The sequence below is a fragment of the Gymnodraco acuticeps genome, unplaced genomic scaffold (assembly GCF_902827175.1).
Source record: "Gymnodraco acuticeps unplaced genomic scaffold, fGymAcu1.1, whole genome shotgun sequence".
Taxonomy (NCBI): Eukaryota; Metazoa; Chordata; class Actinopteri; order Perciformes; family Bathydraconidae; genus Gymnodraco; species Gymnodraco acuticeps.
Genome location: NW_022992265.1, coordinates 3252550 through 3277566, shown reverse-complemented (window position 1 = coordinate 3277566; position 25017 = coordinate 3252550). Strand labels below are relative to the sequence as shown.

The 25017-nt window shown below is 40.5% G+C and overlaps 3 protein-coding genes across 6 annotated transcripts; 2 read left to right on the top strand and 1 right to left on the bottom strand.

Moving 5' to 3' along the window:
- Positions 1 to 6170: 6170 nt before the first annotated feature.
- rwdd2b (RWD domain containing 2B) lies at positions 6171 to 9665 on the bottom strand. The gene is made up of 4 exons (XM_034207178.1): positions 9199 to 9665; positions 9039 to 9106; positions 7752 to 8120; positions 6171 to 7652 (listed from the first exon to the last, which is right to left on the bottom strand). Exons 1-4 carry the CDS (start codon positions 9409 to 9411, stop codon positions 7400 to 7402), a joined length of 903 nt encoding a protein of 300 aa, XP_034063069.1. The 5' UTR covers positions 9412 to 9665; the 3' UTR covers positions 6171 to 7399.
- A 35-nt stretch (positions 9666 to 9700) lies between these two features.
- Positions 9701 to 16032, top strand: usp16 (ubiquitin specific peptidase 16). Of its 2 annotated transcripts, none has more exons than XM_034207174.1 (18): positions 9701 to 9969; positions 10096 to 10162; positions 10266 to 10471; positions 10545 to 10648; positions 10733 to 10845; positions 10945 to 11177; positions 11259 to 11354; positions 11468 to 11598; positions 11686 to 11773; positions 11992 to 12073; positions 12195 to 12286; positions 12372 to 12425; positions 12518 to 12685; positions 12776 to 13454; positions 13649 to 13743; positions 13912 to 13998; positions 14111 to 14258; positions 14339 to 16032. In XM_034207174.1, exons 2-18 carry the CDS (start codon positions 10102 to 10104, stop codon positions 14449 to 14451), a joined length of 2550 nt encoding a protein of 849 aa, XP_034063065.1. In that variant the 5' UTR covers positions 9701 to 9969; positions 10096 to 10101; the 3' UTR covers positions 14452 to 16032. The 2 variants fall into 2 exon arrangements, with proteins under 2 accessions (XP_034063065.1, XP_034063064.1); XM_034207173.1 differs by having other exon boundaries at positions 12770 to 13454.
- On the top strand, positions 14805 to 19832 carry LOC117540472 (transcription regulator protein BACH1-like). 3 transcript variants are annotated; one of them, XR_004568174.1, is made up of 6 exons: positions 14805 to 15050; positions 16136 to 16393; positions 17080 to 18237; positions 18319 to 18525; positions 19149 to 19597; positions 19654 to 19817. XR_004568174.1 is itself a non-coding variant. In XM_034207175.1 (5 exons), the coding sequence occupies exons 2-5, from the start codon at positions 16154 to 16156 to the stop codon at positions 19530 to 19532; spliced, it is 1989 nt and encodes a 662-aa protein (XP_034063066.1). In that variant the 5' UTR covers positions 14805 to 15050; positions 16136 to 16153; the 3' UTR covers positions 19533 to 19832. The 3 variants fall into 3 exon arrangements, 2 of the variants coding, with proteins under 2 accessions (XP_034063066.1, XP_034063067.1); XM_034207175.1 differs by having other exon boundaries at positions 19149 to 19832; XM_034207176.1 differs by lacking the exon at positions 19654 to 19817 and having other exon boundaries at positions 19154 to 19486.
- The last annotated feature ends 5185 nt before the right edge of the window (positions 19833 to 25017 follow it).

The window sequence follows — 25017 nt, the reverse complement described above, 5'->3', positions numbered from 1 at the left end:
ACTCTTAGTAACAAAAGTAATATTTCTTATTTTTAAGTGGTATAATATTTTAAATGTTCGAACATTTACAGTGCCATGTCTTCTACTTACATTAGTCTCAAAGATTGAGGGAAGAAGGGAAGGGATCACTGCCCTCCACCTGCCAGAGGAGCGCAAACAACAAAAACAAGCAAGGTGTCCCGTCATGTACCTGGAAGTTTGGGTTGGCAAAATGGAGTAAGAGAGGGACTTGAAAAACCTTGGTGGCTGTCTACTCATGTTGTTACAGTTGTCTTGGTTACAGCTCTCAAGTTTTTTTTTGTGCCATTTCCACATCTTTAGAAAATATGAAAAAATTGAAGTGAAATCAACCTCTTCTCTGGAGAACAAACTTCGATTTCTCTGTCTTGTGAGTTTGCAGTCTTGCTCCTCCACCTGTAACATCACTGCCCCTCCACCTGCCATACAGTAGGTTACTAACAAGATTACTTATATAATACAGTGACATAATACATGTTTAGTATGCTTACTTATATAAAACAGTCGTATTAAACTTACCTTGTGTTTTCACACTCACTTAAGTTCCTCTCCCTTTGCCATCAATCCAAAATCAGCTGAGCTGCAACATTATACAGGCAGGTAATAATCAACATAATCACAAGGACACAATATGGCTCTGCTAAAAACACTCACTCTTACACGCACCAAAGTTATATTTATCTAATATTTAACTCCCTCCACCCCCGCATACAATCCCGTTTAGAAGCCCCTCTTCTCTAATTCAACAACGTTGGACCAAATAGACATTAAGAGAACGGAATTTACAATTAAAAGGCTGTTCAACGTGTGTTGCTAACTTGCTTCGGTATCCTAGCTTGATCTGTTATCTGTAAACGTTCCCTAAATCTACTAATTTAGGGATAATCCACTGACATCCTTTAATACACATGTTCATTTGAATCAGATGTACTGATAATATCCGCAATATAAATCTTTAAACTTCTTCTTACCTTTAAAAGTCCGTCACGAACGGTTATTATGCTGCAACTCTACCGCTCTGCTAGCCTTGGCGCTAACTTCCGGGGAACGAATGAGAGGCTCCACGATCCGCCATTGCTGTAAAAAAGTGGTCCATTGGAGTGAACGGAGATGTCATAACTCTTCTATTATACGGCTCTGCGTCCCATGGCTCTTATTTCTGCCGGAGGACCGAGGATCGAGGATCGAGGAGCGATAATGGAGGAGCGATAATCGAGGAACCACCAGACCATCCTCCGATGAAATCCTCAGATACTCGCCCCGCCCCCTTACTGTGTATCGCTCACTGATTGGACGATGCAGTGCATGCACTGATCTCATGCTTCTTGACATGAGAGCCGTTTCCCAGCGGAGTGAAGAAAATACATGAACCTCACGGGACTCACTCCTCAGTTTATACCGTGTTTTGTTTCAATTCCTGTTTCATTTAGTTACACATATGTGATATATCTGAACAACAAAGTGGCCAAAAATCATTTTATTCATTTGTTGGAAACATTTTCATGATCGCTTTTTTCGTTTTACATTTTCATTTATTGTCATTTCCATTCAGTCAGTCATTAAGTGCTATTGAAATGTTAATGTGCTACATATCCAAACAAACACACAAACAAACAAAGTGTGCAATCCAATGAATGTTAATCTAACTGGGTTTTGATAGATAACATATATATTTTTCTTTTCTCAATTATTTTATTTCTTTTGTGCACTCTAATCAATATTAATCAAACTATTGTTCGTTTATACATTTTAAGAATGGCGTTTATCTTTTTTGAGAATGAGTTCTTATTTTATTGTATTTATTGGGATCTACAACAGATGATACAAATGTTTGTGTCAGTAAATGTAATACTAACAGAGGCGGGGGGGTGTGTGGAAATAACGGGGACAGAGCTGGCTGCTGTCAGACGATCAGCTGTGCAGCGTCATCACAAACGGACGTCGCTTCACGTGACGCTCCGGTGGGAGGGACTAAACGCAGGGAAACGACGCAAGTGAGGGAACCAAGGATTTCATTTAATCGACCTGAGAAGCAGCCATTGACAACTGTCACTACCCGATCTGCAGCTCTGCCCGATCTGCAGTGCGCATGTGCGAGATGGTCCGCCATATTAGACAACTCTGGACGGCAACCCAAGTAGGACAACATTGACACAGTGGCTTTTGGCAAAGCTCAAAAGGAAAACTCGAGAGGGATGAGTTATTGTTATTACAACGTGACTTCACTATTATTTAACAACTCTTTTTATTGGGTTCTTTTATTTGGGGTTAAGTACATTGTCAGAATAAGTGAGGAATGAATTTAACTTCTGTTAGACAGCTATCATATACTGAATACATATTTACTGTGAATGTGTGCAAAAATGTATGGCATATACAAATGTCTAACAGAAGTTAAATTAATTCCTCACTTATTCTGACAATGTACTTAACCCCAAATAAAAGAACCCAATAAAAGAGTTGTTAAATAATAGTGAAGTCACGTTGTAATAACAATAACTCATCTCTCTCGAGTTTTCCTTTTGAGCTTTGCCAAAAGCCACTGTGTCAATAAGGTCCTACTTGGGTTGCCGTCCGGAGTTGTCCAATATGGCGGACCATCTCGCACATGCGCACTGCAGATCGGGCAGAGCTGCAGATCGGGTAGTGACATGCCCTTCTCACTTCGGTTAAATGGATTCCTTGCGTCCCTCACTTGCGTCGTTTCCCTTCGACTAGTCCCTCCCACCAGGGAAGCATGGAGAGACGCAAGGAAACCGCGAGAAGCAGGTAAATGAGTTTTAAGAACAATGGGACGTCCTTTCCTCCGGAGCGTCACGTGAAGCGACGTCCGTTTGTGATGACGCCGCACAGCTGATCGTCTGACAGCAGCCCTGTCCCCGTTGTTTTCAAAAACACCCCCGCCTCTGTTAGCACACATTTATTGACACAAACATTTGTATCATCTGTTGTAGACCCAAATACATTAAATAAAATAAGAACTCATCCTCAAAAAAGATAAACGCCATTCTTAAAATGTATAAACGAACAATAGTTTGATTAATATTGATTAGAGTGCACAATAGAAATAAAATAATTGAGAGAAGAAAAAGAGATATGTTATCTATCAAAACCCAGTTAGATTAACATTCATTGGATTGCACACTTTGTTTGTTTGTGTGGATATGTAGCACATTAACATTTTAAATAGCACTTAATGACTGACTGAATGGAAATGACAATAAATGAAAATGCAAAACGAAAAAAGCGATCATGAAAATGTTTCCAAAAAATGAATAAAATGATTTTTGACCACTTTGTTGTTCAGATATATCACATATTTGTAACTAAATGAAACATGAATTGAAACAAAACACGGTATAAACTGAGGAGTGACTCCCGTGAGGTTCATGTATTTTCTTCACTCCGCTGGGAAACTGCTCATGTCAAGAAGCATCAGATCAGTGCATGCAGTGGCGACTGGTCATTAGGGGCAGGTGGGGCACAGCCCCACCTAGTGTCAGCAGAAAGTATTAAAATAATGATTACAAAAAAATGCAAAAAATAAATTAAAAAATATATAAAATATATTTTAAGATCATGGTTAATCATCTGATTCGTCTGTACATTGCTGTTTTAGTCTGTGTTCTTCTAATTAGTGTCTACAGTGTGTGCCTATTGAGCTGTTTAGAGCCATGTGGGACAAAACCCGATCCTGCCCCTCCCTCTCCCTGTTTAAGTCAATGGTGACTGTAAAAACTACACTGCGCATGCTCAGAGTATTGTCCTATTTAATGTGTGTGGCAAAAAAATAATGACCATAGGGGCATAGAGCTGCCATCCCCACCATACGTCATCTCACATCATTCAGAGCTGATTGGCTGTAAGTACGTGTGCCGCGAAAAGTGTGGTGTGTGAAGAGGAGGAGAGAGAGCTGCAGTGAGGCGTCCTACAACCCGGAAATAAACTGCGCATGGCTTCCCTCCACAAAAAAGCAATGATATTTCTCCATAGAATTTTAGAAAATAGCTCCAAATAAGATCTGTGGGAAACGTAGCTGTTAGATAAATGCACGTTTTGTTCAGCCGGATAATATCCACTTGTCTACCCTACTTTTATAATTTTCGAATCATAAATCTATTGATTAGATCAGATTTATGATAGACTTTTGAAACTACAAGAACATAAGGAGGACTTTTACAAAAAAGTAATAGAGATTTTTGTCCAGAAGGATAGGCAAATGGACTTCATCTTCATGTCAAGGTAAGACTGCAATTTTACCACCGCGATGAAAATGGGATCTTACTAAGAGAGAACAATTCAATATTTAAATGATACAATTACATTTTTTGGGTATCCTTTTGTTGAACTGTCTGTTTAAAATTAATTGAAGCATCAGACAAAAAAAGCTTTTGAAAATAATATTATATTTTGATTTAGGTCAAAATATAATATTTGTAAACCTGAAGAGTCAGAGTCTCACCAGCCATGAACCTCACTGCAGAAGCTTATATATAGACATCTAAGTTTTTTGTGCCCCACCACTTTTGTACATATAAAAACGCCACTGAGTGCATGCACTGCATCGTCCAATCAGTGAGCGATACACAGTAAGGGAGCGGGGCGAGTGTCTGAGGATTTCATCGAAGGATGGTCTGGTGGTTCCTCGGTTATAGCTCCTCCATTATCGCTCCTCGATCCTTGATCCTCGGTCCTCCGGCAAAAATAAGGCCATTGGGACGCTACTCAAGATGACGCAGACAAATCAACTTCCGGTGAGACCGAGGAGCGAGGAAATGAAAAATAAGAGAAGTGAGAAGGGCCCCCGTCCTCCAGAACCTCCACTGGCTCCCCGTCCGTCAAAGAATCAACTTCAAAGTCCTCCTCATTACTCACAAAGCCCTCAACAATCAGGCCCCCCCCCACCTCACAGACCTGCTGCACCACCACGCCCCTTCCCGCTGCCTCCGCTCATCAGAAGCCAACCTCCTATCCATCCCCACCCGCACCAATCACCGGACCTGGGGGGACAGAGCCTTCTCCGTCGCTGCCCCCTCCCTCTGGAACTCACTCCCCCAACTCATCAGAGACTGCACTGACCTCACCACCTTCAAAAAACTCACAAAAACTCACCTCTTCAATCTGGCTTTTAATGTGTGATTGTTTTTGTATTAGGCCTATTTGACTTTAACTTTAACTATATATGTATTTGTTGTTCCTTCCTTTTCTTTTCCCTTCACTATATCTGTAAAGCGTCTTTGACCACCTGTAAAAGCGCTAACAAATTAAATCTATTATAATTATTTTGCTCTGGCCGGACAATTTTTTGGTGCTTGAAACAAACCGGATTCCGGAGCGAGGCTGATCCGCTGCGGTGTGAACACGAAAACCCGGTCCTTTCAAGCTCCAGCTCCGAACCGGTCCTGAAACACCGTTGGTGTGAATGAGGTATAAAAGACACGAGTGGATCTGACTTTAATTACATTTGAGTTGAGTGTTTCGTCAACCTAATGTGTTGCTTAAAATAATACTTGGCTACTGCAGACAGTAGTGACACTGTAAGTGTTGCACGGCCAGATACAGCTCGAGAAGCTGACTCAGATAAGGAAATATATGATACATTATGATATTATATGATCGATGATCTGATTAATGATGTGATATGATGAATGATAAGTGCGACACGTTGGCGTCTTCTCTGCATACGGCAGTTTAAACTGTATTTCCTTTATCCTGTAATATGACTTGATATATTTAAACTCCGCACACTGAGTTGATCTATTTTCTATAGACGCCGGAGGCGGGCAGCGTCAGGTAAAAAAAGTGATTTAGCCTTCCCAAATCTGAGCCTCACGCGCCGCCTATGAGCAGGACCACTCATAGATATATATAAACACAAAGCCAACACAAAGTGTTTATATATATCTATGGGACCACTGACCAGCATTTCTCAGGAGAAAAAGAGGCCTGGGACTGAAATGAGAATGACCAACCCATCCTCATGGCCAAACACTGGATCTGGATCAGTTACAAACTATTGAATACAACTTTTAAAAAGCTGAATAATTATAAAATATATGCACAAATGAGATGTTGTGAAAGTCCACAGCCCTTTTGCATTATACAATACACATTCATACTTTTAAAATAATCATTATTGTTCTATTGCATCATTTGAGATCAAAACTGGTCTTTTGGGATCCAGATTGTTTATTGTTTAAGGTTTACATATGTTAACATCCATAAACTACAGGTAACATCTAGATCTAAGGCCATGTTTCCCAACTTTGATAATATAATGCTGCCATCTGCTGGGCATTGTAGACCCTAAGACCCAGCATGTTTGAAAATAAGTTAAATCCAGTGCCTGTAACTACTGAACTAGCAGACCAATCTAGATTTCCTGTTTCATACAACTCCATGTTGAGCTGAACTGCACCAGGTCATGAGAGTGATCTGGTACGACAGCCCTGATAACAAAAAGGCATAACTAAATAGGAAAACGGATTTTCACATGTCATCTGTTAATTTTTAACAAAGCCTGAACTCTGAAATGTTCCCTTAGGGTTCAAACTCCTATGAGTTACAAGTCTTCTGATAATGGATATGTGTATGTAAAAGGTATGAATGAACTGATGATGGACTTTAAAAGAACAGTACACAAGTGCTTCCTGTCAGGAGATAAAATCACCTAAAAGTAACATGTACATTATGATAATCTTCCATTGAATCGCACAAGAACAAAATTCACATCAATGTTTATCTTGGTCAGGGAGCTCAAAATTACATTCATGTTTAATAACCATGCCTTTTAATTACTGGAGTGTAATCCATTATTATGCACTATTTATCTAAGAACGAATCATTTAAAGACAATTGGAGAGAGATTTTCCTCGGTTATTTTATCTATAATTCATAGGAGTAAAATCAACAGATTTCATAAGTAGATATCTAGCATATTGTTGACTATGTTGTCCAATTATTAATGTGGTATCTAGACCTGCAATCCTACAATAGCCTGGCAGTAATACACAGTGGTACCTTTTGAGAAAAGAAGCACCCAGGGCAAGGTGTGATCTTTGCATGGTGTATTAAAATTGCAAATATATCTTGGGTCCTCGATTAAACTCTCAGATGAACATATTTTTATTGCTTCTTTTTGAAAAACATGCCTAACAGCTTAAAGTAAGTTTTAGTTTCTCAACATTGCAGAAATGTTGTTCAAATCAGTTTTTTCAGGCACATGTGACCACATGCTCAGTTCCTGTGTGTGCTTATTGTACTGTATGTGAAACAGTTATGAATCCTTTTTACATTTTTAGTAAATACACATTTCAAAAGAAGTGACTTTCGGCAGGCACTTGTCAAATCCTTAGGAATGTTCGTTCTTTGGGTCCAGCAATCACCTCCCTTCAATGCCAAAATACATCTGAAATATTTCACAACAGCCTTTCTCATTTAAGAACTGGTAGAGCTGCCCAAGGTCCATGTGATTACCTCTGTTCCCATGGGGGTCAAACATTGCCTCTTCAAAGCCTGTGAATTTGCGCCGGGAGTCTATACTTTCTACAGTCCTGTTGTCCCCGCACTGACCATCAAGGGGAAAATCCTCTCTGTGTCGAATCATGATCTTCTTCCATGTCAGAGCCTTCACTCTGTGAAATGGGAAAAAGTTTGGAAAATCAATAAACCTTAGACCACAGCAGGCATCTGGTTGTGACATCAGCAGCTACAAATAACAGTATTCATGATACCTGGACCAGAACTCCTCGCAGGCAAAATGAAGACCTTCCACACACACAATACCAGGTTTCCCAGGCATGCTAAATCCTGACAGGCCCAGCTCCTTGGACCACTCCAAGATGTTCTTCCTCTTCGTCTTGTTGTAGATGTGATGACTGTAAATCCACAGACGGCTGAACGTTTCCTGTGGCCGCGGAGAGGAAGACTCTTTCTTAGGAGTCGGTGCTGCTGATAAGCTCTTGTTAATGAAAAGCTGCAGGTTGTCTTTCACCCATTCCACAGCGGAGAGCACACACACTTCCCCCAGGCAATGTTCCATGAGGTACGCATTGAGATCTGTGTGGAGCTGCGTCTGCTGGGCCCTGCTGAGATATGCACACCTAGAGCCAGAATAAAACATGCTGTGAGAAGGATTCAAAGAACATTCAAGGCCACATAGAGCTGGAAGTTTCCTACCTTGGGAGCAAAAACTACTAAAGGAAATCTTGAAGAAGCAAATATTTGCCCTACAACATAGCACAAAATAACATACCTTTAGGAGTTTGATTTACAAACAAATACGAATTACCATTCCCACATATTTTCAAATATGTTTTGTTAGTTAGTTGAAGTCAACTAAAAATATGTGTTTACTGCCTATTTCAGTATATTTGTGATTATGTGATGTACATATTTATAACCCGTTCTCTATAACGATTCAAAATATTAAGAATATTAGATTTGACAAATTGTGTCACTGGCCTTTGTTGTTTTACTGGCCACCTAAACAGGCACAGAAGGATAAACCACATTTCCCACATAAGCTGTGATGCCCACCATTAACCAATAGAGATTGATGCGTGTTATACTACCTCTTTAGCAGCTTGTATTAAGATTTTGTCAAATTAGAACAATATTAATTAATGTTACTGGTCAAAATAAAATCTATAAAGTGAACACATACAGCGCACAGCTAAATGCAGATTTCATAACCTCGAATAAAGCCATACCAGGAGAAAAATAACCCCTTGTTTTCTGACACAGTCACATAACCCTTTCCTTTGTGTTGTTAGTCTGTTGCCAATCTATGTCATTTTTCATTATTTCATTTTCACATCAGACCACATTTTTAAACTCTTGTCCTTTGATTTGTTTCTTGGCTCTTGAACATAGTTTGTTGTTGTTTTACAATATTATGTTTCCCTTACTAGCAATTGCATGCACATTTGAAAAGTGTTATGAACAAAGACAATTAGTGATTTTGTTTATGAAAACTCCATCACCCTACCATATAATAAAAGTGGATAGTATTGGCTTACCGGAGTGTTATTTCTGGTAACACACTGGGATATTCGGATGGATAAGTACAGGATAGAATGACATCAGTCTGAGTGGATCAAAATTAGAAAATAATAATGTTTTAAGCACATATTCAAATCACTAAGACATACTATGACAGACAGCCGGTTGTTTTGTTACCCTCTCCATGCTTGCAGTGTCCAGCTTCTGTTTGATGAAAAAGTGGGGTCTGGAGGGAGGGGGGCAGTCTGTTGAAGCTGAACCCTCCACATAGTCCCTGAGCTCGGCTAGTGCCAGCTGGTCTGTGATCTCCAGCTCCTCCCGGGTGGGAAACATACTGGTCAGCAGCTCGATCTCTGCCAGCTGAGACTCAGCCCACTCCAAGTAAGACATACTGATAAAGGCAAGCTACAGCGTCGATCTTCACTACTGTTATCCATAAACAATCACTGTATAATAACAGCTCTCTGTCCCAGCATTCAAATAGTTTGCTGTGTGTCCTGTCAAGCGTTGAACATCAATACAACAGTCAGCTGTATAGGAGTTGAATAAGCTAGTTACACACTGTACAACTTCAGTAATGCATGTGCTGGTGCTGTCTGCTGTGGCCAGAGTGTCTGTACTGTACCGCTAGTGCATGAGCCGGAAGTTGTTTAACGTCGGACTTTTTAAAACGACGCACACAGGAAATACACGTAGCGAGCAGCCCGGAGCAGCCGAACAGTGGCATTATCACATTTTTTAGTCCCGTTGTCTGCATGTGTCAGCTGACATTTTCTGCCAAATCAGCGGAGCTTTTTTTTCGCATTTTTTAAACTTTGTAACATTACCCCTTTATTTTCAAACCGTAGACTTCCATCGTACGGCTGTCATTAGTAAACCAAACGTAGCCTACTCTGTCCGGATGAGATATTTAACCCACACAAAGTAAACGAAAGCTCTTTTGTGACAGTAAGTTCGCTGGAACCTAATTACTGACCCTGGTCATTTATATACATGTAACATTGTTTGCTTCTGGCTGTGGATACACTGGCTGACTGCTGGGTCTGATTTCCATTCAATTCTTATTGTGCTTAGGTGAACATGGGAAAGAAAAGGGGGAAGGACAAAAGCTCCAGAGAGGAAGATGACTTTGAGATTACAGGTAAATAATATCATCATCATGACATAAATGTAATGTAACATATGATAACCTGTAGGAGGCTGGGGGTAACCTTCCCACATTGTGTGTGTTTTTATCTTAATAGTTCCATCCTGTAGGCACATTAAGAAGGGATCAGACCAAACTCTTCTAAAGAAACTCTCTGGGAGTGGTGATTGGACAAGTTGCCAGGATTGTAAGCCTGAAGAAAATGAAGAAAACAAAGAAAACATCAGCACCACTGTGCCACCGGAATCTGAAGAGGAAAAAGAGATGGAACCCATGTGGATGTGCTTGAAATGTGGCCATAGAGTGAGTTTAACATTTAACTTGTGAAAGTGTACAGTATGAAGTGACTTTTTGCTAAAGATGTACTTTCTAACAGGGATGTGGACGGAACTCTGAGAACCAGCATGCCATCAAACATTATGAGACTCCTCGTTCCGAACCACATTGTCTGGTGATCAGTTTGGACAACTGGAGTGTGTGGTGAGTATTTTGCAGTGGTGCTGTCAAAAGAAAAAAGTATGTAATAAAACATACTTTTGATATAATGTGTTGCCAAACTTGCAGGTGTTACATATGTGAGGATGAAGTCCAGTACTCCAGAACGGGACATTTGGCTCAGCTGTTGACCAACTTAAAAAAGCAAACCTCTGCAGATCCCATAAAGAGACCACAGAAGAGTAGGTCCTGTTGGAAAATTGAACATTTTTATGGACAAACCGTATTATTGGAATTACATTTGTATAACAATTTCCACCATGCCTTGATTGGTTATTTAGGAGTGAAGGAAGAAGCCTGCTTGTTGGAAGTTGAACAGAAGACAGATACTGTAAAAGCAGAGGACAAAGAGGACGAAGACAACAAAGAGAACAAGGACCACCCAAAGAAAAACGCCAAGAAAGAGAGTGTTGTGAAATCACAAAAGTCTGGCACATCTGAAGACATTGGTGGTATTTCAGTTAGAGGGCTGAGCAACCTTGGAAACACATGTTTCTTTAATTCAGTTATTCAGGTATGATTCACTTTATAGCAGTTAAAATGGGGTAGTCATAAATGCTATGTCATATTTAACTGCTGTATTCTTCTTTTCCAGAATCTTTCTCAAACACATCTCTTAAGACAGACTCTCAACAAAATGACGGAAGAGAAAATAGAACTTAACATCCAACCTGTTGCGCCCTCTGATCTGGTATGTACAGTAGCCATCATTCTTTAAATGTTTTATTATAAATATGGTCGATTTTTTTCCTCTATAATATACAAGGTTTTTTACTTAACTACTTGTTTTAAATGTGATTGCAGGAGCCTCTCGTATTGCATTTAGATCGGCCCGGACCCCTGACTATGGCTATGTGTCAACTACTCAATGAGATCCAGGAATCCAAGAAGGGTGTGGTAACACCGCGCGAGTTGTTCTCACAAGTTTGTAAAAAGTAAGTGCGGCTAGCTTGTTTGCTTAAAATGTACTTACTAGCATCACGGCATTAATTGTTGTTCATGATCTCGTCTTCTCTATGCAGGGCTGCCAGGTTCAAAGGTTTTCAGCAGCAAGACAGCCAGGAGCTGCTGCGCTACCTTCTGGATGGGATGCGAGCTGAGGAGACCAAAGTATGTATTCAGTTTGAAACATTTCTCGCTTTATCAATAAATACATTAAAATACATTATAAATCCCAAGGGGGACTTAGGTTTCGTGACACCATATTAGAATACAATATAAATATTGATAAAAGCATAGGTTGAAGTAAAAATAAACCCTTCAAGCACTACTCACTGTGGATCGTAGGTTCATTGTTATCGTTTTAAAGTTTGTGTTTTTCCCTGCAGAGAGTGAGCACGGGGATCATGGAGGCATTGAAAGGATCTAAAAAAAGTACAGATGGAGAGCAGCTGAAAACACGAGTTAAAGGTAAGTAACTGGGCTTTCAATTAAATGTGAGGAAACAATACTTTTTTGCATCCTACATTAATTTACAATCTTAGTCCACCCATGGTTAGATGTAGTCCGTTGACATTTATTTTTATTTCAGAGTACGAGAAAAACGGATTTCCAAAAAACGTTGTCGACCACGTTTTTGGTGGGGAAACGACCAGCACTATAATGTGTCAGCAATGCAAAACGGTATGCATGATGGATTTGTATTAAACTGACAGATAACCTGTTAAGCTTAATGTTAAGCTTAATGGCTGCTACTTTGCACTTACAGGTGTCTGTAGTCACAGAGATGTTTTTGGATCTTTCCCTTCCTGTCTCTGATGAGGTAAATCCCTTAAAATTCTTTCTTTAAAGGTTTTGCAATTATTTGTTTGTTTTTATATATTTGTGTTACTCTCTTGTTGCTAATTCTTACAGGCATACAGGAAGAAGAAACAGAAAAAAGAAGTTCAGAGAACCAGTGAATCGAGTCAGGATGGCAGAAACAGCCCTGCTTTGACTAACGGGAATGATGACATTCCCGAGGGGTCCGGCAGCAAGTACCAGCAGAAAAAAGCCAAGAAGCAGGCAAAGAAGCAGGCAAAGGTAATTCACTACAGGTTTTTCCTTTTGCTTAATTCACCAGTGTGCAGAATAAATGAATAAATTAGCTGTAACGTTCTCTTGCAGCAACAGAAGAGGCAGACGAAGCTTGACGGCAGAGTCACTTTGGACTCTGTCTCATCTCCGAGCCAAACGGAGAGCGAACAGGCTGATCCAGATGCAGAGGACGGGGAAAACGCTGACAATGGAACAAATGAGGAAGCCACACTAATTGGAGAAACTCCTGCACAAATCAGCGTGTCTGAAGAGGACCAGAAAACCCTCGAAACGGATCAGGATGGGAAGGAAAAGGAAAAAGAAGAAGAGGATGATGATTTGGTGAATGAGTGTGACTCATCCGCGACGTCATCAGTAAGCAACCGCTTTACAGCCTTATCAGAGGAGCAACCCTCAAAGGACAGCGTCTTGGACAATGACAACATATCTGACATGGATCAGGAAGTAGAACAGGACACAGAGCTAGTGAGCGAAATGGAGAAAGTAACCCTGGATGATGCCTTCATTGAAGATTCTCTTGATGTGGATCAAAGCATGGAGAGTGAAGAAGAGGAAGCTAAAGAGTACACTGTAGTAAGTCAGGACCCAGATCTGGCTTTCCACACTCTGGCTACCAGGAAAGCACCTGAGAAACAGGAGTGTTCAGTCCAGTCGTGCCTTTTCCAGTTCACAGAAGTGGAAACTCTCACGCAGAACAACAGCCTGCTTTGTGTCACCTGCACCAAGCGGCAGCCCAATAAAGAGAAAGCTGGAGGTATGTGTTATTCTGATCTAGGTGTTGTTGTTTTTGTGCAGTCCATAACACACATCAAGTAACTACAAACACAATAAGCCAATTTAAATGTGTGCTGTTGGTCTTGTAGCTGATGTTTTTCTGCTCGACTCAGTTTTTCATTTGAGGGATCAGTGAAGTTCATCGTCTTGTACTTTATGCTTTTTTTTTTTAAGCATCCAAGAAAAATGTCTACACTGATGCCTTGAAGCAAATGCTTATCTCGTCTCCCCCACCGGTGCTTACCCTTCATTTGAAAAGATTTCAACAGGTAAGACAGTTGAATAAAATGTCAACATTGTACACCTTTTGCAATTATTATTCACATAGCGATGAACCAACTGTTTAAAGAGCAAGAGACGTTTTGTTTTTGATCCTTTTCTTTCTTTTGTCATTGAATGTGGATTTTGAACAGAACTCTTTTGTTATTTTCCTCTAGAATGGATACAGTATTTGTAAGGTGAACAGACATGTCCAATTCCCCCTGATACTGGATCTAGCTCCCTTCTGTGCGGTTAAATGCAAGGTAAATATTGTGATTAGGAGCTTTTATTAAATATAGATATTCTTATAACCCTTTAAATAAGTGTGTTGTTCTTTAATAGTATGTGCACTAACAGAAAGTTGTTTCCTTACAGAACTTGACAGAGGGAGATAATCAGATTTTGTACAGTTTGTACGGCATCGTAGAGCACAGCGGGACAATGAGGTCAGGTCATTACACAGCGTATGTGAAAGCACGACCTGAGTGCCCTAAACTCTCATCCAATGGATGTACAGCTGAAGGTAGGTGTACCTATAGATTAAGTTGGTCCTAATGTTTTATGTATCTCCACTAACTCATCTCTTCCCTTCAAAACCTGCAGATTCAACCAGAGGATCCTGGTTCCATGTCAGCGACACAAGCGTTCAGCCTGTGAGCGAGAGCAAAGTGCAGGGTTGCCAAGCCTACCTCCTCTTCTATGAAAGAATCCTCTAATCAAACTGCGCTTCACTACTCAGGGAATCCAAACAAACCAACCGTCTGCTGCTGCTTCAGCTCCACAGTACAAGGGATCTCAAAATGTTAACCAACTAGTTATGACTATGACATTAACTCGGCTGTGATGAGATGAAATTGAGTATTCAGAATGGACATTTGAGAGTGTTGACATTTCAACACAGTCGTTTCACACAGTATTTCAAGTTACCAGGACCAGCTGTATGTTTCTCACACTTGTTTGAACGATGGCAAAGTGTGAAATGAAAGTCAACATAGACGTTTTACGGATTGTGGTAATGGATTTGTAAGACAGATTACAAGATAAACGAAAGTTGAGATAAATAATAACTTGTAAAACATGTTTATGTCTATTTTTATCAATATCATCATAATGAAATGGTTTAAAATTGGAAAAGTTGTTCCTGTCCTGTGTGCTGGCTTCCCGAGTCTTACACTGAGCATGCGCAGTAATTGCTTTACAGTACTTTTTCCTGGTCCCAGTAGCCACATGACGAGAGGGAAGCCTGGCTCCGGATGAGCAGAAACGTCTCTACTAAACATTTTCTAATGCCAGTTTTATCAAGCTGACATGGCAGGTCAGTGAACCTTTGCCTTCTTAAATTAATATTAAAACATATCGTTTATGTTTGAGCATGCCGTTATGTTTTTTAGCCAACAACAGGAAGATGTGTTCGCTCGGTACAGTAGTCAGAACATGGCTAACGGTCTTGGCCTAGCGTAAAGCCTCTCAGTTTGGATACAATTGTCGACCATTAACTTGACATTTGTATCTTATTAAACTCTTCCAGTTGTTAGTAACATTATGTTATCGTCGCAACTTCGGATACTTTTCTTTACGCCTCCACCAGGGAGAGTTGTGTAACTTGGCTAAACATGAGTCAGCATTTTTAACCTGCTACCCGAGCGAAAATGAAATCTATCCTGACTGCAGTCATTTACAAGTTGGATGACCGAGTTAACTCATCTAACCTTTAGCTATCTGCATCAGCTGATACATCATTAGATTTCTCTTTTACTGACTTCACACTGGAGCATGTAATAGCCTTAACACAGTAGGTCATCTTTTCTGCTGCCTATAATAATAATGTAAATTCAAGTTTTTGTTAAGTGTGTTATTCAAACAATACATTTGGTTTTACATATTAAAACAACCTCCCTTATTTGAGTAATGCTCAGACCAAACTTCTCAGATGGCTTATTTTATTGTTCCTTGAGGGGTCACCATCACCATGAAAATTAGCGTGGTGTTTTTAAATGATTGTGCAATTTTGCACCTCATGCTAGGGAACAATTATACTAGGGCTGCAATTATCACTTTAAAAAAGATATAATGTCATCCTATAAAATGCCAGTTAACTGTAAAAATGTCCATTTCAAATTCAAGGTGATGTCTTAAAATGTCTTGTTTCAACCTACCGGTCCAGATTCAAAAGCTATTTAGTCTACTATCATAGTGTGGTAAAGAAAACCGGATGGTATTCACATTTGAGAAGTGGGAACACATGCATTTTACATTATAAACTGATTTTTAAACTAATAAAAAATGTTGCACATCAATTTGTGTTTGATCAATAATGAACTTATCACTGCAGCTAGACTTGTTGACAGTCTGTTGTGACCATGACTCTGTTGTCTCCTCCCTGCTCCCTCTGTCACACAGGCTGAACTTGTTTGAACCATGTCGCTCCAAGCTTCTCGCATGTCAGTGTTCACCTTTCACTCTGCAGTGCACAGCGCTAATGTTCTCCAGAGTCTGGATGAGCAGAGGCGGCGGGACGTCCTGTGTGATGTGACGGTGTTGGTTGAAAGCAGGAGTTTCCGGGCCCACTGCTCTGTCTTGGCTTCCTGCAGTGAATACTTTCAGAGCAGGGTTACAAATGTCACCAGACAGAACACCATCATCTACTTGCCTGATGAGGTTGGTGTTCAGCTGATTCATCCTTCAGTCGCTGAAGGATTTGGGGCAAAAAGTTGACACTGATATTTTGTTTGTGCATGAATGTGTTGTAACTCGTCACTAATAATTGCCAATGCTGAATTCAGTTGCTCTACTCCGAATTCAAGTAAGGATGGTTTGTACTTGAGTACAATTGTTATGTCACTAGTATATTATGTCCAAAGTTTGAATTCAGTCATGGCCTAAGGCATCCTTGGAGGGAGTTTCTCTAACATTTCTGAACAAGACTAAGTTGTTATCACATGGACTGAAGATTTTCTTCAAGATTTTCCATTAAAAATGCTGACACAGCAATATCTATTCTTTTCAGCATTGGTTGTGTATCATGACGTTTGTTAATGTGCGGCCCTTTCAATACGATGAATGCCTGTGTACATTAAAAAGTATGTGACGACAATTTATATCAGACCCGTAAGCGATCAACCATTTTGAGCTTTCTTGATTTTAAGTGGCTTTTTTAACCACTGAGCTATATATCGTAGTACAGGCTATACTACATACAGCCATAGATCTGCATAAGAACGTCTCTTCATTAGCTGGTATATTTTCCAGAATAGTCTTTTCAAACGTTATTGTTGTTGTTGTTTAGTTTGTGCTGTGAGTTGTATTGTACCTTAACACTTTTGTTTATTTCCTGTTCCCCACAGGTGACTGTTGAAGGGTTTGAACCTTTGCTTCAATTTGCCTACACATCTAAGCTGCCCTTCACGAAAGAAAACATTCATGCCATTCACCGCAGTGCTGAGATTCTAGGATTTAATGACTTGGAGTCCTCATGCTTTGATTTCCTCATCCCAAAGTTTACTGCAGGTAATAGAGCCTCTCCGGAGGTCAGGCGGAGGGCCTGTTTTCTGAATCGGGAAGCCAGTGCCAGTTTTAGCCCCCGCGTAGAGAGCAGCCAACCAAAATCATTTGAGTCACACAGCTCACTGCCTTCAAGAGGTGATGAACAAACAGATTTCCCATCACAGTGTCCTCAGAGAGCACAGGGTCAGATGCACAGCGCGGAAGAACCCTTCTGTTTGGAGAATTGTGGGCCACAAATGGCCCCCTTATCTTTCTTAACAGAAAATGCTGTGTGCCCCATGTTGTCTTTGCCATGCCCAGCTGCCGACAAAGCAGATCATCTCACTCAGTTCTGCGAAAGAGACATTTTAAGGATGGGAGATGTGTGTAATCAAAGTGAGTTGAGTTTACAAGACTGTGGCTTACCCTGTGAGCTGTCCGCCCCGGGGGATGTGAGTCTGCCAGAACTCATTGAGCCAGCAGGTGATGTTAAGCAGAGTGTCGAGACGCTTGTTGCTGAAACCGACTGCAACCCCAGTTCCTGTCCACTTAACACATCAGGCGCGGAAGATTGCAGTGAGTTACTAGGGCAGAGTCAGGCTGGTTTTGTACAGAAAGTAGAAGGTGATCTCTCAGACCCGGCAGTAACTGATTCAAGCCACGAAGAGGGGATTGGGGAGAGGAGCAGCGTTGAGAGGGAGGTGGCTGAACATCTGGCCAAGGGGTTCTGGTCTGACATATGCCCATCTCAAGCTCAACCACTGCCCTTGGAAGCCATTGACCAAAACAATCTGTCAAAAGCATCAGACTTCCATTGGCTCAAGCAGCTGGACCTGAGCTCCAGTGTAGGAGACTGCCCCTTCCTCAGGGACTTTGGGACAGGTGATGACCCGGCCCCCCCCACCGACAGCCCCCCCCAGTCAGAGAAGAGCCCCTACATGTCCTCGCTCAACTCTGGGGACGACTCAGACCTGGACACAGACGGAGATACTGAGGCTAACAACAAACGAGCAGCAGAGGTCATTTTGATACACAGATTATTTGGTGATGGATAAAGATATTCATTTCATAATCTAACTCCTTAACCCTGTGCTCTACAGATTCAGCTTCCATTCCCAGTGGAGCAGATCTCAGCGCTGAGTCGGAGTGCCTTCCAGCAGCTTCTAAGACAACATCAACTGACTCAAGATCAGATGGAGTTTGTCCATGACGTCCGTCGACGAAGCAAAAACCGTGTGGCTGCTCAGCGCTGCCGAAAGAGGAAACTAGACGGCATTCACCATCTAGAAATTGACGTAAAAAAATTAGTAAGTTGCCTTTTTATATGTCTGGTATTCTCAACAAGATATGATTACATTTTGTGTTTGTATAACCTTTGCCAACCTCTAGGGGTGACCAGTATAAACTCCAGCAATGTTGATAGAAGTACAAGTCACAGCCTTTCACCTCTTGTCAATTTGACATAACAGAATAATTAACTTCTAATAAATATCAATAATTGAGCATCAATACAATATTTAAATACTTGTTTGACTGTCTCTCAATGCTACAACAAGTTATTTGGAAATGTACATAGGAGAAGATCAACATGGAAGCCTTTGCTGAACTTTTAACCCACATGGTTATTTCATAATGACAGATGAAAATGTGCACCTACTGACCAACTATCCACATAGTTTGAAAGTTAGATCAAGGTCTCCAAGGCGACACAAAAACATTTTATGAGTGAATGCAGATTTCTCCTTTTTTCATAGATACAAAATGACTTTATTTATTTAGCAGCTACAAATAACAAATCATTTGCCAAGCTCCATTGAGTGACCCTTTCATTTTACAGAGTAATCGCCAGTTGTAAGCTTTGGTCCAAAGAATGCATGTTTCATTAGGATTTGAGGAAGTGAAATAATCGTAACTCTTGTTCTTTGTCCAGAAAAGTCAGAAAGAGCGACTGCTGCAGGAGCGAACTGAGCTCCAGCAGAACCTGGACGAGACGCGGCAGAGCCTGTGCGGGTTGTTTAAGATTGTCAGCCTGGAGTCTGGCTCTAATCAGGACCATCTGCAGCTTCTCACCAAGGTCTCTTCACCAGACGGCTCCATCTCCTCCCCTAGCTATCTGGGGAAAGTAGAGGAGTACCAGATCCCTATCGAAATGGTAAGTTGTTCTTCAGAGTGTGACCCAAGCAAGCCACCTGCAGGCTCTGAGCAAAGTGCTGCTCCAGATGCTGACACTCAGACAGAGGAGGCCGGTTCTCCCCACAGCTGCCCTGCTCCCACTGCTCTGTATGTCTGTATGGACATCAACAACAGTTTATAATGGGACTTATATTGTCATCTCTAATCATGCAGGATCATGGAGCAGGGGTGGACTCTGAGTATATACTGTAAGCCCCCTTTGCGATATATATGCTTTCATGTTTAATTCACTGAATGATGTTCTGCCTGATTTAATGTGACATTCAGAGATGTCACTTTTATTTTACTGTACTTCCATTAAGCCCCTGTCACACGGTCCCGAAATTAACACCCGATGGACACACGAATATGGAATTGTGAATTTCGCACGAAGATGGCCCCGAACCACACACGAAGGCAACATTTACATTACATTTAAGACATGCAACTGCAACGAAAGTACCAAAAACAATTATGTTACAGTACTATGATACTGTACTGATATCTTCAGACTTTGTTCTTTACTTTATCCGTCTTTATATGTAGAAGATATTAAGTTTTCTCCGTCATGTTGTTTCCATAGCAACAACAACTTTCTGTCAACTCGCCTTCAAAATAATATATTATATCCTTTTTAGTTTCACAGAACACAAATTGGGTTGTGGACATGATTTTGTTGTGCAATAAAACAACCCGATGGACACACGATAAAGGAAATGTTCAAATTCGGCTGTGATCGTAGCAACATCGGGCCATTCTTGAGGGCATCTAAGCCATCGTATGACCGCCGGTGGAGTTTCTCAGGCTCCGGCAGCAACTTCGTGAGCGGTGGCAAAATCTTTGGCATGCCAACAAAAGTGCCGAAGGACCTTGCGAAGGTTCATTTTCGTGTTGAATTCGTGTGTCCATTTTGCCCTTCGTAAGGCCATCGTGAGGGCATCTTGTTATCATCGGTGCCATCGGGCATTCGCCCCGATCAGAGTGAGGGCGAATGCACCGATGATAACACGAAGATGACACGATTTGACAAGATGCCCTCACGAGTGCCTTACGAAGTTTCCGCTCACGAAGTTGCTGCCGGAGCCTGAGAAACTCCACCGGCGGTCATACGATGGCTTAGATGCCCTCACGAATGGCCCGATGTTGCTACGATCACAGCCGAATTTGAACATTTCCTTTATCGTGTGTCCATCGGGTGTCAATTTCGGGACAGTGTGACAGGGGCTTTATGCATTTCACTGTAGTTAGAAAATAATCATTTATAGTGATTTTCAAAGTGCGGACAAGGTTCAGGTTTTTCCTGAATGTTTCCATTCCTTAAAATGTTCCTGTTTCTCTCAGGGAAACTCACACCCTGACACGGTTTTGATGCCTCAAATATTTCTCACTGCACATCCATCTCATACACCTACAGTTCTGCAAACAAGACGTGTATTTCTTTTATACTAATAAGTCTATCATTATAATCGGAACACATTTTGTATTATTCTAGCATCATGCTGTTTCTCTGCAATATGTACAGCGCTAACAGATTGTTTCTTACAGTAAACTACAACAAGTTATTACAGCTAACACAAGTTCAGCATTATTTGAATATGCCAGTACATAGTTTGAATGAATAACGGTCAGCTTCCCCGATATTTGAGGAATAGTTCCTGTGAGTTGGCAACTGTTATAGGGGAACATAGGAACTCATTGATGCAAAATGTGCCTTATGCAGTATTATAGTATGAATACAGAACGGCAATCTTTGTATATCTTTCTCTCAAGCACTGTTGCACATTAACCAAGAGCCCATATTGATGGCATTTTCTTATGCTAAGATCTGTATTCACGTTTTTTATTGAATGCTTCCATTGATTACAGATTTGAATAAACCACATTTTGTTACCATCCAGTGTTTTTCTTTAACCAGCAATAAGGAATATTTCACCTTCTATGGATGCACAGTACCACAGTTTGGCCAATAGATGGAAGCACAACTCAATTTAGCTCACCAGTTTGTGACCATTAATTGACTACTAGAGCAATACAACAAAATGAATTGTTCCTTCTGAAATTCCTTCGCAAAATATTGCGCTTTTCTTGCAAGCTCAAAGCTTGATGTTGCAAAATGTATGTAAACTTTGGGCCACAATAAAAAATGAACCTTAAACGGCATGTAGTATCGCTCATGACAGTACATGTGAGCATTGGTTGAAATAATCAACAACAAATACTGAAATTAAGAAAAAAAGTGTGGCTGGGGCTTTTAGTGAGGAAGAGCATGATGGTTTTTAACGACTTGCAACTCAATTATAATACATTCTTATAAATTACACTAAATTCCTGCTTATTGCACATAACGCTGCGGTCATATGAACATACATTACGACTAAACTTCCTCCATTCCCACGGGATATTAAGATTGTGTTGTGTAATACTACTGCTCAAATCTAAACGGAACTAAACTTGTCTACACATGTTATGGATCTACACAGCGTCATTAGGAAGATTACAGATGGAACTAAATTAGAGTTGAAATTAGAGTCAGACTCGGATAAGGTTGATAAACGACCTGAGCTCTTTAAAGAGACAAAGTACCCAGAGACAGGAAATTAGAAATAGTAAGGTGTATATGGCAGCCATCCATTCCTTTACCCAGCAGTGCAGACTGATCATTAAGACTCGTTATGCTGTGTAGATGCAATGAAGAAAACTAGTGAAAGCAATATATTCCATACAATTATACAATTGGGTCTAAACTTTGTATTTCTTAAACGTAAAAATAAGCAGCACAACACAAGATTGGGGGCAAGTCATTACTCAATCAGATGTACACACATGCCACCAAAAGAAAAAGAAAGGAAAGAGCCAGCTGACCTCCTGGTGTTGTGCCACACATAAACAGAAACAATGCACTTTTTAAAAAAAGCGGTAGCCCTAACCTCCTTTAAAGGTGGGGTAGGTCATTTTGGAGAAACCAGCTCGAGTGCGCTAGAATTTAAAAATACACAGCTGGAAAAAAGCTGCCACTTCCTCACAGAGCCCCTCCTCCAACACACACGAACGCGCACATGACCAATGAGGGCACGAGATCAGTTTGTGCACAGATGGAAGGCTGACAGGCAGGTAGGCCATCCAGTTACTTTAGCCGGGTCGGCTAAAATGATTGGTCGTGCTTTTTACAGCGCTACGGCTTCCACAGATGACATTTTGTTATGTATTTTTTGTCAAAGCACTTCAGATATTCATTGCTATCGGGATGTTAAGAGCATTCCATGGAATATAACAAAAAGTGTATCTCGAGCCGGTTTCTCAAACTCACCTACCCCACCTTTAATGCTACGCATGAAGACAATTGTCTGCAGACACCTGTGTTACCAATAGGTGGTGTAGTTTTAAGTTCTCGTCCGCCTTCATTCATGGTAAAGTGTAGCACAAAATAGTATTTTAAAAGAGAGAAGAGGTCCTGAAGCTATCATCTATCATCAAAGAACAACTATAGATACTTTTCTTTCAAGGTAGGACCTTATAATGAAATCTGTTGTGAAGCAATCTCATTATCTATTTAAAAGAAACAAAAAATGTCATTCTGTTAGGAGTTTTTCCTTACATCCTTCATCATAGCAACCCAGGTCTTATGCACAATATGCATTGTTTTTATTACAAGCAAATAAACAGTTTGTGCATGATGCTTGCTGTTATTGCTCATTATTCCCAACATTCCTCATCTCACTTTTGTTTCAGCTGCTCATGTGTGAAGATCCATGTTTGAGCTGAAAACACAACACAGTTACAATCATGTATACCAATTTATTTGACGTTTTTGATTGTCTACTCTACTGTGTATTTTGACCTGTTTCAGCTGAACACAAGGGGACTCTCCATTAACATCAAAGTACTGTTGCACTTAAATGAAGGAAAAGCAATCTCATTGTGTTTTCCTCAGAACACAGTTTTCAAGGTTAAAGTGGTAATTACAGGGAAACACTGAAGCCACTAATAAAACCTGTACCCATCTTTCAGAAGTCAACACACACACACACACGCTGAAAAACAAAGCTCAGCTCTGGACTCGACAAGTGGTGTTGCATCTAAAAGTCAAAAGGATTAGATGATGATAATGCCACAGAGATTAGATATCATGACACACATCTGTAGAAAATCCTCAAATTGATGGTTGTCAAAAGTGGCATCACCTTCAAATACCAAAGCACTCCAAAGCATCATGAATTAGACCAGTGTATGATGTTTCATTAAAAAATTAGGATTTGTTTGTCTCTTTTATGCACAATTTGTATTTAGGAGCATTGTAGCGCACACAAGTAAGATTATCCTCTCTTGCGAGCTACACAGGCAGAGAAACTTGATTTGAGGAGGAAGCAGCTGTGCGCCATGGCAAGGTCAGAGGCCCATAATCCGCGGCCTCATTCATGCGGGATTAAAAACCTGCTCTGAGTTGTGATTAAGAACGCAGGGTTAGAAGATTAAAGACCAGCAAACAAAATGAAAGCAGTTTAAGCCCAATCCTGGAATTCATCAGAATACCAAAACCTTAAACTGTCATTACAACGTGAGATTAATGCAAAGCCTCTCTGAACTCTGTATCAATCTTGATATATCTTCTGTGTCAGAGCATATATTTCTCTTTCTTATAAACTCAAGTCTTGATAAAGATCTCACACTTTGTCGTTTGTCCCCACCTCCCTCCATTTGTTTCTCTTTGAAAATGTAGATTTTTTAATCCTATTAAAACAATACTTTTTATTGTATTTATTTTGAATCTATTTTCCGTGTTTTTTCTTCTCTTGCTTCTCTTGCTTTCTCCCGCAGTCTAAAGACATGTTATGTTCATTGTGCTAAACTCTAAATGACCTGTAGGAGTGAGCTTGAATGGCTGTCCCCCTGCGCCCTGTGATGACTGGCCCACTCCCGCCCAATTTCAGCTGTGACCGCTCCAGCCCTCCCCTGTAAAGGATACGTGGTTACAGATAAAGGATGGATGGGTTTACGTGTTTTTATTTTACCTACTTTTCACAATGATTCCAGTCGTTATCCTCTGATAGGCAGACTCCACAGTACTTAGGTAGCTAGGATTAGGAAACAGGAGGCAAGCGGGAAAAACAAGGATTAGAAATTAAAACATCTGGAAGTTAGGTTGCCTGCGAATATACTAGAGCAGAGAATATACTAAAAACATTGACAAACACTATTCAGTGTAGCACTCTGACTGCGGACTTCACTTGTCCTGCAGGCTAAAACTGACAGATACAAATGTCATAAAGTAGTTCTTGTTAAACAAGAAGCAACAACTGAAAGTTACATATGTGGTTGTTAAACTTTTCCATATCCATATTTACTTTTTGAGATAAATTGAAGTTGTTATAAAAAGCAGCACAATCTCATTTTTGGGAGAAGAACAGCAATGATATGAGAATATAAGTCTCACATCTGTAAACACCAGATGATCAACTAATATGTCAATGAGCTTTTACATGTTCCCCTTCCTCTATATACATATCAAATAGCTGCAGAGCAAGGACCTTTGTCAAAGCCTTATGATTGAAGAGCTAAGAAGTGGACATACATATAGTTTTGGAGTTTGTCTACCAGGGGTCAAAATCCTAGAGAAAAACACAATACTT